Source organism: Patella vulgata, chromosome 3 (assembly GCF_932274485.2).
Source record: "Patella vulgata chromosome 3, xgPatVulg1.2, whole genome shotgun sequence".
Taxonomy (NCBI): Eukaryota; Metazoa; Mollusca; class Gastropoda; family Patellidae; genus Patella; species Patella vulgata.
Window position 1 is genome coordinate 68,978,746 of NC_065881.2, and position 19,122 is coordinate 68,997,867.

The 19,122-nt window shown below is 32.4% G+C and overlaps 1 protein-coding gene across 2 annotated transcripts in view; it reads left to right on the forward strand.

The window, feature by feature from the left end:
* The window catches only part of LOC126816386 (nuclear hormone receptor HR96), a 64,470-nt gene extending 47,551 nt beyond the window's left edge, over nt 1–16,919 (forward strand). For both annotated transcript variants that reach the window (XM_050542853.2, XM_050542854.2), the window contains one exon: nt 150–16,919. In XM_050542853.2, the coding sequence (XP_050398810.1) occupies nt 150–626 (477 nt within the window). In that variant the 3' untranslated portion in view covers nt 627–16,919. The remainder of the gene's footprint in view (nt 1–149) is intronic.
* The last annotated feature ends 2,203 nt before the right edge of the window (nt 16,920–19,122 follow it).

Genomic DNA, 19,122 nt, shown 5'->3' on the forward strand with positions numbered 1-19,122 from the left:
TCTCAGCAAATTTTTTAATATATTCAATTTTAATAGGGAAAGAAGGAATGTGGAATTACTGTGTACAGTAAATTCAATGAAATTCCACCTGCTGACAGTACAATTAAATTTTGATAGAATATAAGTATTATTGTTTATATTTTATTTAGGGTGGAATAATGGAGATCTTTGTACTGCGTTCAGCTATGGCTTTCGATAAGGAAAAGGAGAAGTGGAAATATAAGGATGAAGGGGGTAAAAAAGAATTAGATCCTAAAATTATAGCATCTGCTCTCAGTTCTGACATGTATTCTTCACATATTCAATTCGTAAGATCTCTACATGAATTAATTAATAGTAACAGACTTATTTTAATGCTGCTCTTTATTATTGAATTATTTTCCCCGGATCGTCCAAACTTAAAAAACAAAGAACATGTTGCAAGAAGTCAAGAAAAATACTCACAGTGGCTAAAGGCATATATGGAATCAGTTTATCCGGTGCAAACAGCTAAAGTTCTGTATCCAAAAGTGCTCATGAAATTAACTGATGTTCGTAATTTAGGAGCAGAAAGTGCTAAACTTGCTGCTCATGTGGACATCTCTAAACTTGCACCCCTTCAAAAGGAAATGTTCGATTTAGACTAATAGTAGAATGTATATAGCCATGTAATCTGCATTGATACCGGTAGTTGTTTTAACCACAATCGTTTAAGTACATCTACAGTACTTGCCCATTTTTATGTGTAACTTCAACACCAAATGGAATTGGGGTTATATTGTTTTCTTCATGTGTTGTTTTTGTTGATCATAACTGTGTGTACTTGGATATTTTGTTACCTGGATATTTTGTTATCATCTGTTTATTGTTGCGGTTTTGTTAGTGGCTTAGTCCCTTGCATTGTGTTGGAAGAGTTGCTGAAAACCTTGGAGTAAAATTCAACCTGTGATTGTGCATACTACTGAATACATCAATACATGCTGTTACATTAGAAAAACATTGATTGTTTCCATTGATTTAGATGCAGATTATAATAATAGGAATATTGCAAAGTAGCCTGTAGAATTATAAGAATAAAATAAACCTGTCTTTAAGGGTCAAATATCTTAATCTCCTATGAATTTATATAAAATATTTTTGCTTTGCATGATAATAATAAAATGATATTTTGTGTAATTGTGACAGGTTAAAATCATCATAGAATTTAAATTAGTATTTACAACAGGGCATGATCTCTGAGATAGCTTTATATAATTTCAAATCACTTAGAAATACACATTAGAGATAATATTAGCAGTATTTTTATACTCCCAGATTTTCATGTGGACATATTATGCTGTCGTCCCTGTCTGTCCAGACGTCTGTCGACAATTTGTTTGTGGACACTCCACAGGTCACAATTTTTATCCGATTTTTATGAAACTTGAAGTATAGATACATCTCCCGAAGATCTCAGTTCCTTTCGATATTGGCATGTATCGGACCATAACTTCATGGGTTATGGCCCCCGATTGTACGATAAATCACGTTTTTAGCTTGTGGACACTCTAGAGGTCACAATTATTATCCGATTTTTACAAAAAAATGTTCGATTTTATAACTGTTACACCATAGTGTCAGTTGAATTCGAATTTCGAGAAAATCGACCAAAAATGGCTGCCCCTAGTACGCAAATAATGGAAACATATGATATATCAAGGTTGTGGACCCTCTAGATGTCACAATTTTGATCCGATTTTGATGAAACTTGAAATACATGTTTACAGCATATTTATAGTGCGGCCTTTCATATAACATGTTCAGGGGCACTTTACAAAGTGACAATGTAATCATAAATAAACAACAAGATTATTCACATGTTAACAATTGTATACAGAGTCAGTTAAAAGCCTGATTAAATAAATGTGTTTTAAGTTGTTTTTTAAAAGAATATAGAGATGTACAACATCTTAAACTAAATGGTGGATCTTGGTTCCAATCGATATTCGCGTACATCGGATCATAACTTCCTGAATTATGGCCCCTGATTGTACAAAAAAAATCACGTTTTAGCTTGTGGTCCCTCTAGAGGTCACAATTTTTATCCGATTTAAAAAACCGTTTGAATATATCACTGTTACAGCAAAATGATGGTTGGGTTAGAATAGGTACACAAATAGAGTAAAAATATGGTATATCAAGGTTGTGGAACCTCTAGAGGCCACAATTTTTATTCGATTTTGATGAAACTTTACATTTAGGTTTATATCACAAAGATCTTTGTTGCTGTCGATAATCGTGCATATCAAAACGTAACTTCCTGAATAATGGCGCCTGATTTTTAAAAAAATCGCATTTTTAGCTCGTGGACCTGCAAGAAGTCAAAATTTATATTCAATTTTAAAAACTGTTTAATTATCACCGTTACACATCAATGAAGATTGAGTTTGAATTTCATAAAAAAATCTGACCGAAACTGCCAGACAAAATTGCGGTGCCTTGTACGCAAATAGTGTAAAAGTATGTCATACCAAGGTTGTGGACCCTCTAGATGTCACAATTGTTATCAGATTTGATGAAACTTAAAATATATCTTTATAGTCCAAAGATCTTAGTCCCTTTTGATATTTGCACATTCCGACCATAACTTTCCGGAATATGGCCTCTGATTGTTTGAAAAAAAGCTTTTGTTTTTAGCTTGCAAAATATGGGCGTATCTTACATGGCAACTGCTGTTTGCCATAGTATCATTCATTAATTACTTGCCTTTAAATCAATTATAACCGTGCCTGTTTCTGTGTGACTGTTTAATTTTGACCTCATCTATTCCCTTGAACTTTCCTTTAGTTAATAATAAATCTCTTATAATTTCACTAACCATTATTGTATTGAGTGATAATCAGATTAGGACCTCTGCATTAACTGATGATGTTACAACATTAGATTTACATGTAAATATAGCATACAACTAAATACACACATTGCCTTAAATTTATTTTTATGTGATTAATCTATACCAAATAATAATATAGTCATAAATTTTAAAGGAGTCTTCCCAGGGTAAACTTTGCAAGTGCTCTTGAATATGAAACTGAAATGAGAAAATGTAAAACCATAGCCAATTTACTTTTCTTTTATGGTAAAAAAAAATATAGAGCCAGAACTGTTTTGCTGACTTAGATAACTGTTTCATTTATGGCTGTATTGGGCATGTCGTATGACAAGTGATTATATTTTACAAACTTGATAAGGCACTCCTGGATAAGATAAAATTTAAAAGTAAAATATAGTCTGGTGGCCCATTCTTCTAAAGTAAGTTTAACATGTTTTCGGAATAAGCAGGTGCCTTGAATAGGAGATTGTCGATTTTCCCTGGAACACCTCGAACAAATTTGTCCTGCGTCTTATACATTGATGCATCCTATACAGTGGAAAATACAGTATTCTGTTTATTAATTTTTTTGATGTGTTTTCAAAATAAAACTTTAAAAAATAATTGAAGTGACAAAAGTGGTTGCCAACCACACCTGAAACATACCCATTTGTATTCCTTTAAATAATTTTCACAAAACATCAAATGTAAGTCATCTTAAAGGTTTGATAAACAGACTGGTGCGTAACATCCTAATTTTGTGTACCACCCATGAAAATGGTAAATCTTAGAACTTTTCACACTAACCTAACCAGTTTTATTCATCAAATCTAGGACATTGGGATGGCTCCTTCAAAATCGGTACCAGTAATGTAACAGTTTTGATAAGATGCGCCAAATGTATATCAGTGGTTTTATGTTTAGGAAGTATCATGTTTTAAATGTTTTATTCACGTAACTATCAGATGTTTATTACATTAACATGTAATTGAAATATATGACAAGTTGTTAAACTGTTTTCTCTATTTAAATGTGTTGATTTAAAGTCATGAATTTAACATTTTTGTGATCTCTGTCTGAATCATTCGGTCATTTCTTTATCATTCCCTGTTGTATGTAAAGTACTGATTAAAATGATGCTATTCTGGTAAACTTTAATTACATTTGACAGGTCAACTGTATATATCTGCACACAAGAATATAAATATTTGTGAATAGAGACATTTTCTATACCAGTGAATCCCATTGATTTTTTTGTCTTAGAGTATTAATAGTATTATATAGCCTTGTTTTGCCTTGTGATAAAATATAGATAAGTAGAATGTAAATGCTTTTACTTATATTTTATATAGTATAGGTCATATACAGAGATACACAAAAAAACATGGTTATTTTTTTTCAGAGGTGGAAACTTGAGTCTGACATAGTCGCGTCACAGCTCGACTCGAAATATTTGTCTCGACTAGACTAGGACTTTGGCAGACGTGAAAGTTTTAAGAACTAAGACGGTTAGGTGAAGAACTCTAAATTGTCTTTTTCGCCATGGCCTTGATGGTCATGACTCATTTGATGAACTGGCGATTTGAACAGGACTTGTTGTTTGTGAAGACTTGGGATTTGACTCAACTCTCCCTGAAAGTCAGTGACTTGGGAAACCACTCTGACTTAAGGAGCAACGACTTGGGATTCGATTCGGACTACAGGTCCCGCAACTTGTTTCCACCCCTGTTTATTTTTCACCCCTGATGCCCACTAACATATAAAGTAAGCGCAGGGGGACAGCACCACACATAATTTACACAAAAACAAAACCACTGACAAGAAACAATACGCAGAAATCACAAACAAACAAACATATCAAAGTAAGTGGATGGATCTGGGGGCTAGCCGTAAGCATCCACTGTGCTGTACAGTCCAGGGCCTGAAGTGATGCACACTTCACTCAAATTTAAAAACAATTAGGAATATAACCCAGAGAAACCATTAAGTAATGCCAGCATGAGTCATGATCTGCTATATGTTACAAGAAATATGAAGTAACCACATAAGTGAAATGTATAAAAAACCAAGTAGTCTAAAACTAAATGTTTTAAGTCAAGTGAGAAACATTTTTAGTATTCAATAGAATCGAAATATATTGAATATAGTCAGGTCATATGTTCCATTTACCACAAAAACAGAGTAAAAAATAAAACAAAACCGAATACAAAGAAGTAAATGAGAAAATGTAAACCGTCTCGAAAGACAGTCGTCTGCTGACTGAATGACGTGACGTAAAAGGCGGTAGGTTGCCAATGATGTCAAGATTTGAAAATGCAATAAAAACCACAATAAAAAGGGTGATAATCCAGATAAGATAATGCCAAAAGGTTGATAAAACATCAATTTAGGAACTAATCGGAATTATTCAGCTATGTAATTGCACAAAATATAATACGTAATACCCCTACAAGAGAACTAGTACCAGTATATGTTATTGTTATTTCAACCCTATGTAAATGCCAGGATATATATTATTCCATTTGTGTCAATAAATATTGAGGAAAATTAGGTACAGAGCAAGGAAGAAAACAAAAACTATCTGTAACTCTTTGAAAGAAAATTTCTTCGTCCTTTGGCTATGACAATAGATATTATTTTCCTCACTTGGATTTGAGGGTGAGGCTAGTGTTGGATGTGAGGAAGGATATTGTCATCAATTTGTAAAAAAAAAAATGTTTCATGTATGAATGAGGAAGATATTTTTCTAATTTGGGGTGAGGAGACATATTTTCTAACTTGAGAGGGGAGAAGTAAAGTGCAGGTCACAGGGACAGGGATGTGAGGAATAACAAAAGGCATATTGAGTAAAAAAAGGTACATTGTGGAATGAGACAAACTCCTGGTTTAACTGATAAATAACGACCTGTATGAATTAGTACGATTTTTTATCCAGTTTGTTTGAGTAACTCCACTTGTGTCACAAATGAAAAGTGTGGGTACAAATGGAGTGTAAGATAGGTTTGCATGGATAATATTTCTGTTTACAGTACAAAACAATTGATTTATATTAAAATAACATGCTATTTCACAGTCAACATAATATTTTTCATTTATCTTTATGTATGGTTTTATCAACTTTTATAGCTAATCCATACATAAATGAATTAGTCAAATTAATTAAAGTGTGTATTAATAACTCTCCAGAGACAAAAATAATTTTGATTTATTACTATGTTTATTTGTTCAAATAGACAAGCCTTCAAATACAATTTTATAAATCCTGCCATTGTATATTCTTTATGTAATAATTATTATTTTATACTAAAATAGTTTCAACCATGTTCAATTCCAAGTACAAATCACCTACAGACATGTTTATAGATTATGGGGAGTAGCTATTATAGCATGAGCTCATGGTTTGTGTTATAATCAGTGAATGAAAATTACCTTTATGGTGTCTTGATTTGTTAACTAAAAGTGGAATGTGGAAAATATAATACTAGTTATAGTGAATAGAATATAAAGAATCTTCAATGTGGACGTTTTATGTCGTCACCCCGGTCCGTCGAAGTGTCCGTTCATTTTAATCCAATTTTGATGAAACTTGAAATATATCTTTATATCCCAAAGATCTCTGTTCCTTTCAATACCGACATGTATCAGACCATAACTTCATAGATTATGGCCCCTGGTCGTATGAAAAATCACATTATTAGCTTGTGAACTCTCTAAAGTTCACAATTTTTATCCGATTTTCATGAAACATCAAACATATGTTTATATCCCAAAGATCTCTGTTCCTTTTGATATTTGCTCATTTTAGACAGTAACATTCTGGATTATGACCCCTGATTGTAAGAAATATTGTTTTTTCAGCTTGTTCTCTGTCCATCACTTGCAAAATTTGGGCGTATATTGCATGACAACCACTTGTTTATTTTAAGTATGAAAATGTTTGTTTATTTGACTGGTGTTACATTAGCATCGGGGGGACAGTTGGTTGTATTGTATTTGAATCAATATCCCAACAAGTATAATTATTAATGCAATTAAATCAACAAACTATGTACTGTGGTTACAACAGATTTCACATCAATCACTATTATCAACCAATCTCAGATGTGATTTAAATGATTACTAAAGATTGCCATGTGATTAACTATCCAACAGTTGTCTAGACACTTCCTGTACAAAATTTAAATGGTTAGTGTTATTGGTTTATATGTTCTACAAATAGCATTTATCTTTTAGAAATGAAAATTGGTTTATTCATATTTCTCTTTGAACAATTTATTTTAAAAACATATTAAGTACATTATAATCCTGCTGGATGAAAACAGAAGAGAGCTGACTTGATATCAAATGTTGACAGATTTAATTAGAACAAGAGTTTGATGACTCTGGTCTGACAACTTATTATCATGTCCACTATGATCCTTTTCTGTCAAATCCAAACATTTTTGCTACAGGAAAATTATAAGAATTCAGACTAGTAATCACAAAATTACTAAAGGATTAGTCCTACAATACAAGTATATATGCCAAATTAACATTGTCTTGTTACTGTTAGTGTACATTTAAAGGTGACAACAACATATATTTTATTCACAGGTCTTCAAATTCCATTAAATTATACAGAAATGATAAAATTTTGCAAATTATCATAAAATTGCCTCGTTATATTACAGGCCGCTGTCTAAAGTTCACGCATCAAAAGCGTTTACTAGAATTAATTTTGTTTGAATGTGAAACCATGTATAGTGTGAAATAACATCTAGGGCCTACATGTTGTATTGTGCCTTTAATAATTAATTTAATTATATACATTGTTTTTCATTGTATGTGAAGTAGGATATTAATCAATTGGACATACATTAATTCAATAATTATGTTCAATATAATTATCATCTAATTACTGATACATGTTTAGTGTAATAAATGTTAGCACAATGAAGAACTAGAAAACAATAAAATTTTAATTTTTACTGATACTGGTAAATACTTCAATGCTTGTTACTCTTGGTCAGTTTTTAGTGTCTTGTGAATGTTCCCATTACCTGCAAATGAATTAATCTGCGACAAGCTTTGTGGACTGCTTGGGCAACTTATTTGCTGCAGGTATAATATGTTTCTTTACATGGCTATTTATAACATTTGAATTTTGTGAGACTATTCATTAGGCATGAAAACAGGGTATTGAATTTTAAATATTTTGTATAAATTGTATCATTATTTTTACATTCACAATTTAACTTTTAAAACTTCACAATAGATTTGTTAATCTTGCTCCAAATGATTTTACTGCTAATGGGCTTATAATAAGGAGGGCTGACTGTGGAAAGGTTACTTTGCGGGGCTTGTTCTTGTTGACAATGATTTTAGAGCTAGTATGCACGAATTGGTTGTTAAAGGGGGGGCTATACTATATACCGGAAAACACCGGAAAACTACCGGAAAACACCATGTTATACTGAATACGGGAAAACACCGGAAAGCACACTAAATACCGGAAAGCACACTAAATACTGGAAACCACCCTAAATAGGTAACCCGGAGAAGGGCTATACTGTAAACCGGAAACTAACCCTAACCCTAACCCAGCCCACAGAGGACCAGGCTCCCGGTTACCTATTTAGGGTGCCAGTCTCCGGGTTACCTATTTAGGGTATTTTCCGGTATTTAGTGTGTTTTCCGGTATTTAATGTTTTTCTAGTGTTTTCCGGTATTCAGTATAAAATGTGTTTTCCGGTATATAGTATTGTGGGGGGGGGGGGGGGCGGCTAGGAAGCTTTCTTTGAAATTGGTTAAGATTGATTTTCTCCCATCGACTGACATTTGGCTCGTATTCTAAAGCTACACAAACTGACATCAATGACTTTACTCTTTATCAAAATTTATTCAGTTTTTTCTAGTCAAACATGATTGTCTTGCAAAGATCCTGATCACATAAGAGGTAAGAGTGATATTTACACTTTGTGTGTGATGCACAAATATTTAAATCTGCCTTGTGTATTTTTCACAAAATACAAGAAAAAAAATTCTCTGGTAAACAGTTCAATCTGTAATGTTTGGTTTGTACTATATCTTTTGAAAACAGTTAAACAGGATTATTGATTTGCTAGTACATGTTTAATACAGTAGGTGTGGCAACAGGACTATATTTGTTTTATGAAGGCATTTTATAAAAGGTTTCGTCAAGAACAACTGGAAACAGAAATTAGAGAACCTATATTTGTGTATTTTTGATGGACATGCCCTTTTCTATTTAAGAATATTTTTATTGTTGAAATAGAGCCCTACTGGTGTTAGTGTAAAAAGGGCAATTTTCTTTCCCCTTATTGATACCATGTATATTGAATAACCATATGTGAAGAACGAACTGTTGATATTTAATTGTTGAAATACATCTTTTAGTGCTAATTTACATGATATATCTTATATATTTATTCATATACTGATATATGTTTTTATCTTATTATTGTGTTTATAATTAGAATCAAAATGGATTTTAAGTTTGATTTGAAGAAAAAATTACAAATGGCATACAATTTCCAAGAGAACTTACAGTAGTATAGATTAGTTCTATGTAGGCCTATCCTTGTTATTATTGTTATTTTTATACACATCAATTGAAATGTGGTTGTCTTTAATTGTTGTTAATTCATCATCCATCCACCCATATGGACGCTCCATGTTATTATTGCATCTTTTTTTAAATTTATATGTATTGTTTATATCCAATTATTACAATTAAAGTTATTGCCTTTGAATGCTATAGAAGCTAACATTAGCATCTGATTGACTTCAAATTTTACTTAGTAGTTACGATTACTAGACAATGACTTGAAATTTGTTGTTAAATTATCTATGTTAATGACATAGATAATGTCCTTGATCCCTTTGTAAATAGAGGCAACAGGGGCGAGGTGATTCATGATTTTGCATGAGGAACCAAAAACAATATTTATATGTGTTTGTGGGTGAGGGGGTGGGGTGGCACTGGTGGCAGTCCATTCCAGTGCCACTGGGTAATATTGGGCCGTGTCGAACATGCTAGAGTCGATTTATAGCATATATATCTGACCTACGGTATATGTTTGACACTGGTTGAGCATTATGATTACGATTATAATGTTGAAAAAGCATTGAAACTACGTGATTTTTTTCCTTTTGCGAGGAGACGCAAAAACTCAAGTGGGCGCAAAAACTCAAAACCATGACGCAAAGCTCGTCATTGCATCCCTCTCACTTAGCCCCTGAGAAGCAAATGGGGCTCATTTTTATGTACTGTATTTTTCGGTGCAATAGGCGCTGGATTTTTTGTGTATGAAAATGAAAAGGCGAATTTAATTTCAACAATTTTTGAAAATTACTTTCTTGTGGCCTATCCAACAGCTAAAGGTATCACCTGATTAACTTGAAAGTTAATATTGTTATATAATTATTAATGGAGAATATGTATTAAAGGCCAGAAGATGTTCTGATGGAACTGAAAGCACTAGACGCATAATATTGTGTTTCTTTCTTCAACATTTTAGTTTTCATATATATATACATAACTGTAAAATCTTTAGACAAAACAAATTCTAAATTGTTTGCATTCATTTTTGCAGGGTTAGATAAGTTATTGTAGGTTGAAGTTTCCTTTTCACATGGGAGTATAAAGTAGATTTATCTTAATTTCTTAATTATCTTTGTCTATTTTAATGAATAAAAAAAACCACATTGCTAATCTGTGTATATTGCCTGGTTTTTTTATTGTTCTATTCTTCATAAATAATTGATGTCTAGTCTGTTACCTTCTATTTTTGATGTTAATATTAGGCTTTGGTTTGTACATGTCACATGTTAAATACAGACACAGACCATAAATATTGAAAAACAAATGACGTTTTGGATTTTTTTGCTAGCTCAGTTTATTCATCCGTTTATTTTATGCACTTTATTGTAGTCTGATATAAATGTATACATATAACATTTCTGCTGTTTAATTTATTGTACATGTAATCTGATCTTTGATATGCATACACATAGCATTTCTGCCATTTACTTAATGGTCTACTGCAGAATATTGATTTGACACATTTTTCTAACTCATATAATTAGTCTTGATAATCAAACCTTCAGCTCTAACCATGATGGTCTGGAACCATTGTATAAATTTTCAAACATACATGTATCTATAGTATATAGCTGATCATATTTTTATCCGCCCACGTGGAAATAGGGTTGTATATTGCTGTTGGCCCTGTTGGGAACATTCTACAGACTACATTTATCATCTGATTGCTTTGAAATTGATATGTTGGTTACATTAGAGAGATGAAGACGCCTATTTATGGCGCTTGTTTCACTTAACTGAATGTTGTGAATGGTCTAATGACAAAAGTAATCATCAGATCTGTATGAAATTTATATGCATCATCCCGTCTTCATTAGCTCGGAGCAGAACAGTAGGATGTAAAACCCCTTTTCATTTCATTTCATTTATATGCACCATTTAAATTAGTAAAATGAAGAAACCGATTGAATTTCAGCTATTTCTGTGAACCCTTAAACAACAAAAATTATAATCTGATCTGTATGAAATTGTCTTGTAAATGCCGCCCTTTAGTGACGAAAGAATAAATATGCGACAACCCTTGTCATCTGCTCAGATGATTTAGCTAATGTGGGCGTATGTTTAGTTGCCTGGCAACCTATCGTTTGCAGTGATTTAGGTAAATAATACAATTTATTTCACATATCTATATTTATTCTCAAATTGTTAATAATAACCATTATAGTTAATGTTTTTGACATTCATTTTTTTCATTGTCTGGTAATTATCTCCCTTATTTGCAAACCCTGTTTTGACATTATGATTATAGTCTACTGTTGCTCAGGAGCCACAATGGCTCAGTGTGTAAGACGTTGTCCCGCTAACCTGGAGGTCCCGTGATAGATCCCTGCCTTGGACGAGAAAGTTCATCAGAATTTTCCAGTGTGGGTACTCCTTGTCAGTGGCATGCATGTTAAAGATCCCTTGGCAGTAGGAATTTGATGTAAAAGTAGGCCATAGTGCCGCTGTTAAGGCAAAATTCCCCTCATAGCACACTGTATGGCGTATGCCCGTCTGCATTAACCCAGTTGGAACAGAACAGTAGGATGTTAAACCCCATGTCATTTTTCATTTCATTTCTAATGTTACTGGTCACTTCTTCAGGATAGCTAGTTTCCCGTATTACATGCATTATAGTTTTAGGTGGGTTTTGGGGGGTTTTTTTAGAAAAAGGATGTGGGCTCCAATGTTGTATTTAATACATTCTTTCCTACTCTGTTATAAAGCATTGACCTATTTCATCTGAATGTCATTGCCTTTTGCATGTTTTTTTATAGTTATGTCATGCTGATGAGACAAAAAAACAAAAAAAAACCTATCTTAAACAGAAAAGAGAATGAAGTATTTTTTTATTTATTTTCTTCATCGTAATTACATTCTGTAGTTTCCATAATCGCCATTTAGAAATAATAAGCTTTACAATTGATTGCATGAGTTAAAATGGCTATCACTGTACATATTACACCCGAATTTCATTTTCCTTGCTCCAATACTCTTCTAGGCCATCAAAACAAATTACTACCTATACAAAGCACTTTTAAGTCGCATTTAGTCTAAGGTATTATTCACATAAAAAATGTTAAAATATTATAAAATCTGGGTTACGTAGTGCACAGGGATGTTTTTTCAGATTGTTTATTTTATTTAAACTGTTCAAAACCAGTTTATAAATATTGACTGATTACTGTTTGTTATATACATGTATATATGCAGAAGCAGTATATGGGGCATTCAACTTGAGCTAGAAATGTGATAGTGGAAAGTATATTCATCATATGACAAATGTAGTTTGCTTCTACTCTGCTGTTGTTTTGACATGTTACTTTAAACCTCAAGTAATTTGCTCTCTCAAGCCCAAATAAAGTACAAATGTATATTAATTCTCTAAGCTAGTATGCAGGTAGTTACTAAAGTAACTAGTATGTTGGTACCTAAACCTTAAAGCTGCAATTTCATATTTTTAAGTTATATTTTTAAAATTTATTAAAATAAAGCCTTAAAATAGATGGTATCTATAAACAGTCCTACCTTGTTAAAGAATAATCCTATTAATCCTATAATTTACTATTGCCAGTTGAGAAATTGGCAAAAATATCATTTTCAACTTTAAATTCAAACGTTTGAAGATAGCTATTCCATGGGGGGGAATAGAAAAACAAGGGAGGTAATTGTGTTATTATTTCCGGGGTCAAAGGATTTTTAAGAGGGATAATAATACCTATAATCGTATAATAGTGAGTTGACAACCTATTGAGCAAAAAACATGGAAATAATTATGTTTTGACTTTCTTAGAAAATATGAAATTATCGCTTTAAGTAATTATTGTTTACTCAAGCGAAAATAAAGTAAAAATATGTATATTAATTCTCTAAGCTAATATGGTACTGATCCATGATGTCATCAAGAAAAAAAAATATACTTATAGGTTACATTAAAGGGGAATCCTAGTCTTACCAGATATATTTTATTTACGATAAAACGACGATCTGTACTTTGGGTTGAGCATGTCTAAAATGCCCACATTGTCGTCACCCCTGTCTGTGTGTCTATAATTTGTTTGTGGACACTTTACAGGTCACAATTTTAATCCAATTTTGACGAAACTTGAAATATAGATTTATCTCCTTAAGATCTTGGTTCCTTTCGATATTGGCATGTATCAGATTCAAACTGTAACTTCATGGATTATGACCCCTGATTGTGCGAAAAATCATTTTTTAGATTTTGGACACTGTAGAGGTCACAATATTTATACGATTTTGATGAAACTTGAAATATATGTTTATAACCAAAAGACCTTGGTTACTGCTGATATTCGTGCATATCAGATTGTAATTTCCAGGATTATGGCCCCTGATTGTACAGAAAAAATCACAGTTTACGGTATCGTCCTTCTAGAGGTTAAAATTTTCATTTGATTTTAAAAAAAAAACATTGTTCTAATATATAACCGTTTACCATAATGACGATGGAGTTTTGATTTTGTGAAAATTGGAGCAAAACTGCTCAACAAAATGGGCGTTCCTTGTACACAAACTGTGTAAAAGTATGGAAATATGAGGGTTGGGAACCCTCTAGAGGTCACAATTTTAATCTGATTTTGATGAAACTTAAAATATATGTTTATTTTCCAAAGATCTTGGTTCCTATCGAACTGTAACTTTCTGAAATTATGGCCCCTGATGGTATGAAATAGTGTTTTTTTTTAGCTTGTGGTTTTGATAAAACTTAAAATATATGTTTACATCCCAAAGATCTGGGTTCCTTTTGATATCCGCACATATCGAACCGTAACTTTGCTTTTTTTTTAGCTTAAAAGTATGTAATACCAAGGTTGTGAAGTGAACCCTCTATAGCTAGATGTCACAATTTTTATATGATTTTGATAAAACTTAAAGATAGGTTCCCGCGTACAAACTGGGTGATTTAATGGTATATATGGACTAAAAACATATTCAAAGTAATTTATTTGTCATAATTTTGCTTCAAATCCTTCTCAAACATTGTAATTGCGAAGGAATGTCCTGCTATTAAAATTTGATCAAACCGGGTCACGTTTACGTCACGTGACTTACCTCTCTTGGAAGTCAGAAGAGAATTCATTACATACACAAGACGATGTTGTCTTTAATCGCTTACTATTTATTACAAATATCGAATCCTAAATAAATTATCAGATTTTCCGTCATTTTTATCTCGGAAAGTGTTGTACGTCTAACTCTTCATAAAGTTTATCAACTTGTACATCAAGCACTCATTGTTTACGTGTGACCCTTGACATCACGCGTGCAGAAATTCCTAATCGTCGGGCTGTTGATTAGGGGAACCCTTACATTTTTGTCCTGTTTACGCTCCATGAGTGTTTTTCGGGGAATCCAGTATTTTTCTAGTAAGATTGGATATCTCTACCTTCCATATATACCAAAATAACCATACTTTTATTGGAAATAACCACCCGATAAATACTTTTCTGGAAACCCATCTTTAACCCATGTTTATATCCGAAAGATCTGGGTTCCTTTCGATAACCGTGCATATCGGACCATAACTTTGCTTCTCTTTTCTTAGCTTGTTCTCTGTCCATCCCTTGCAAATTGTTGGTGTATCTTTAATGGCAAACGCTTGGTAATACTAGATTCTAGTAAGGCTTTCCTTTAAGGCTTTTAAGTTAATTATACAAGTCGAGTGTTTAAGTTTTCATAATAACTGGAGTACAACAGGTGCTTATCACTGAAATTGAATGTGTGCTCTTAAAAGTGTTACAATTAAACATGGACCATAAAAGCTGGGGTATTTGCATAAACAAGGTATAAACATGTGGCTTTTTGAATATGAATAAATAGTAATGTGCATATAGTTACTTGTTGATATTTTGCATTTATTTTAGAGAATATTTTTAATCAATTAGAATGCTGATTAGGGTTGTGTGAAAATGAAATTTTGTTTTGTTTGGATAAAACAGCAATAACTAAAGTTGAACGACTTAAATGTTTAAAAATTCAGTGGTTTTTGATCAAATAGAACATCCATTCTTGACTATATCAATATAAACATTGTAGGAATTTCTTTCTGGTTTAAATAAATACTACAATGGATATTGATATTGCACATTTTATAGTTACTATCAATCTTATCAGTCTTTTTAGTCGTATAATGTATTGGTGTGTTGATAAAAATCACAAGATCTGAATGTATGCAAATTATATAGCCCAAAAAATATTTGTTAACTTAAAGTAGCTAAGTCCGTAACCCAACATCATCCAAAATCTTCGACATTGAAAACACGACTTTTTTTGCAATTTAAATCAGCATTGGTGTGGTGATGTTACCTTGAAAATATGGGCTTCTGATATCCAATATTTCAGACAAAATAAACATTTTACCATTGGTACACGAATCGTGTACCATAATGCGTTTCAGTGCAATTTGTAACAATGTGCTCAAAGAATGAGGCTAGACATATATTCCACATGTCATATCAAACGGTAATGCCATATTCTTATTTGTAGAGCATGCACAATAAATACTATCGATGTTGACTGGAATAACCAGACGCTAGAAACTGACTTTCGGTGGAGACTTCTGGCGTATATCGCCGAACATAACTGATGACAATTCACAGTAAAATAGAAACGATTGAATGTAAAACAGTTTATATAAATTCCTATTATATTATTATATGTGTTGCGACCCATTTGTGCCAATTTCTAGCTCCAAAATATTACCGATTTAGCTCCTTTAAACATGCAATTGGTCCTTTTGGAGTGAGTTTTGAATGTTCTAGTTGGGCACATCTGAAGACACAAAACAAATTCCAGATTTATGAGTGGACAATTGTATAGTCATCGCTGAAGTTAAAGATGCCCACGTATAAACTATGTAATTTCATGATATATTGGACTAAAAAAGTATTCAAACTAATTTATCCATAAAAAGTTGGGTGTTTTTGAGGAATCCAATATTTTTATAGTAAGATTTGGTGTTTCTACTTTCCATATACATTGTATACCAAAATTACCATACTTTTATTTAAAATATTTTCCCAATACATATTTTTGTGGGAATGTATTTTTAAGGCTGTTTATATATTAATTAAGGCAGGTACTTTTATAATGTTCTTGTTTTGTTGATGAGCAATAGATAATTAGATTTTTGCAGTATTACATAAACTGGTGTTTACATATTTTGTATACAGTCAAATAGTTTCAGATGTAAAGTTTTCATTGATTTGCAACATTTTGCTAACACACAATTAGCAAAGTGGAAGTTGGCTTGGCAGGAGCTAGGGAGATTGAGATTTTCTCATCCCCAAATGCTGAAAAGATGAGGTGTGATCGAGTCCCTCTCCATTAAGGATTGCACTTACATATTTAGATTGCTTTAAATAAAAACAAAATATAAAAATCACAATCCAACTGCCCATCCCTCCACCCCCAACACATACACATTCTAGTATAATATCAAGCTCTGTCTAAGAATACTCCAAATAAAGCCAAAATATTAACTACCAAAATTTTGCACAAAAACCAATACCTCAGCACCTGCAGCACTTGGACATGAATGTCTTTCTCCAAACAGAAACAGATGTTCACTATTGCATATTTTTTGTGTAATATTATACATCTCTATGAGATTGCACTAAATGGAGACATCATTTCCAATTTTTTTTGTAACAAATATCCCGAAGCTCCTTGCAGTCTCATACCCACAGTGATTATACACTGGATGGAAGATTAATTTTTTGAATGCTGAATCTATGACAACTTCTCCCTTGAGAATTCATATACATAGCTGACAAATGTTTGTTTTACCACCTAGCAAACTCGCACCATCAGTTCAAATCTGAGCACATTTACCAAATACCTTTCTATATATGTCAATGCATATTTGACAATTTGTTGTTTTTAACAGAAAAAAAAATACCTCAGTTGAATGTATATATACAACATTTCAGTAAATTTATCCTAGTTCTTTTTGTTCCTTGATTTTGTTACTTCAAATGGCATTCTAATTAGTTTTATTGTATATATCCAAAACAATATATTCTGAATAAGAGATGGTAAGGATATATATATTTATATGTGCTCTTATTATACAAATACATTAATAATTTTAAAAGACGCTTTAATTAGTACACAGGGTCCTGATGTATACACTCAAGCTGCTTCTTTTTCTGTGATGCAATACTGGTAGTAACTGAACCAACACCAGTATTTTAGTTAGAAATAAATTCCACTGTGATTCTTGTACACACACAAAGTAAAATATATTTTCTTATAGGTTAAAAAAATATTTTGTTTTGCAGCAAGTACAATTTTATTATTTAATTCCATAGAGAGTAAAATTTTATTAAGTTTGCAACAGTTTTTATTACTGGAGGCTTACAGGCGTAATAATAGGGCTACCAGTGAGTACCAGATATAGTGTTTATCGTTTTCTGACATGTCATTACATTGTTTTTACTTTATTAACAAAAATATCATCAGTTCTAATTCTCATCCATTATACAGCTTATATTGAATGTCATGAAAGGTTTATGTATAGAGGGTTATTTGCTCAAACCACTAATTGCATCCACTATGTTAATAAACCATGTGATTTAACATGTTCACACTTGTCTTTCCATTTAGATATTCTATATTTCTTAATATATTGAATTATATGTATACAAAACTAGATGGGAATCATGTTTAACTTTTTGTTAATAAATTCATTTCTGGGTTTTTTCTGTGGTGAATAAATGATGTTATCAATTCTATTGTTCTTTGTTATTTGTGTACATTGATAAGATAGTGCAGGATGACAGCACACACACACAACAATATAACATACACCAAACTGGACTGGAGAAACAATGTTCAAAATTATATGAAATTAAACAAAGAATACAAGAGCAAAATGCCACTATTTCACTTTGGGAGAATTTGAAAATAACATTGAAAATTTCCAGGAATATTATTTGTGTCCAAGAACTGTCGTTTCAGTTTCAATGACACAGTCTGAAACAATAGAAACCTTCCTATCTGATTGGTTGAACGAGAGGGGGTGGGGTATATCCTATAAGAGGTAACCTAGTCCAGCTCTGAACGTTCAGAGCTGGACTAGAGGTAACCCTGATAATTATTCATTCAATAGCATCTAAAAAATGATGTCACTATATCATTAGAGGGAGTCACAGTGGCTCAGTGAGTAAGACATTGGCTCGCTAACCGGGAGGTCCTGTGTTGGTCAAGAAAGTTCATCAGGATTTTCTGTTTGGTTCCCCCATGGTGCAGGTCGGAGGGCCTGGCAAGGAACAATGTATAGTCATTTGGAGAGAACAAAAAACACTTTGCAGTGCACGTAAAAGAACCCTTTGCAGTTGAAATTCAATAAGAGTAGTCTAGGCATAGCGCGTTGTCAGGGCAAAATTTCACTCATAGCATGATGTATGCCCTCTTCATTAGCCCAGTTGGAGCAGAACAGTTGGAAGCTGTGTAGGCCTACCCCATTTCATTTCATTTTATTTCTATATCATAGAAAATTCCAAGTAGTCGTATGCCATGGCCAATCCTTTTAAAAATTCCTGTATTCATTGAAAAATGGAATAGAATTTGTCTTTTAATGTTATGCAATGCAAAAGTCAATGAATTTTAACAGGATAACAATACAAAGAATAGTTGTCTGAAATTTTGTGACAAGGGGGACAAATCCAATTATCAACCTCAT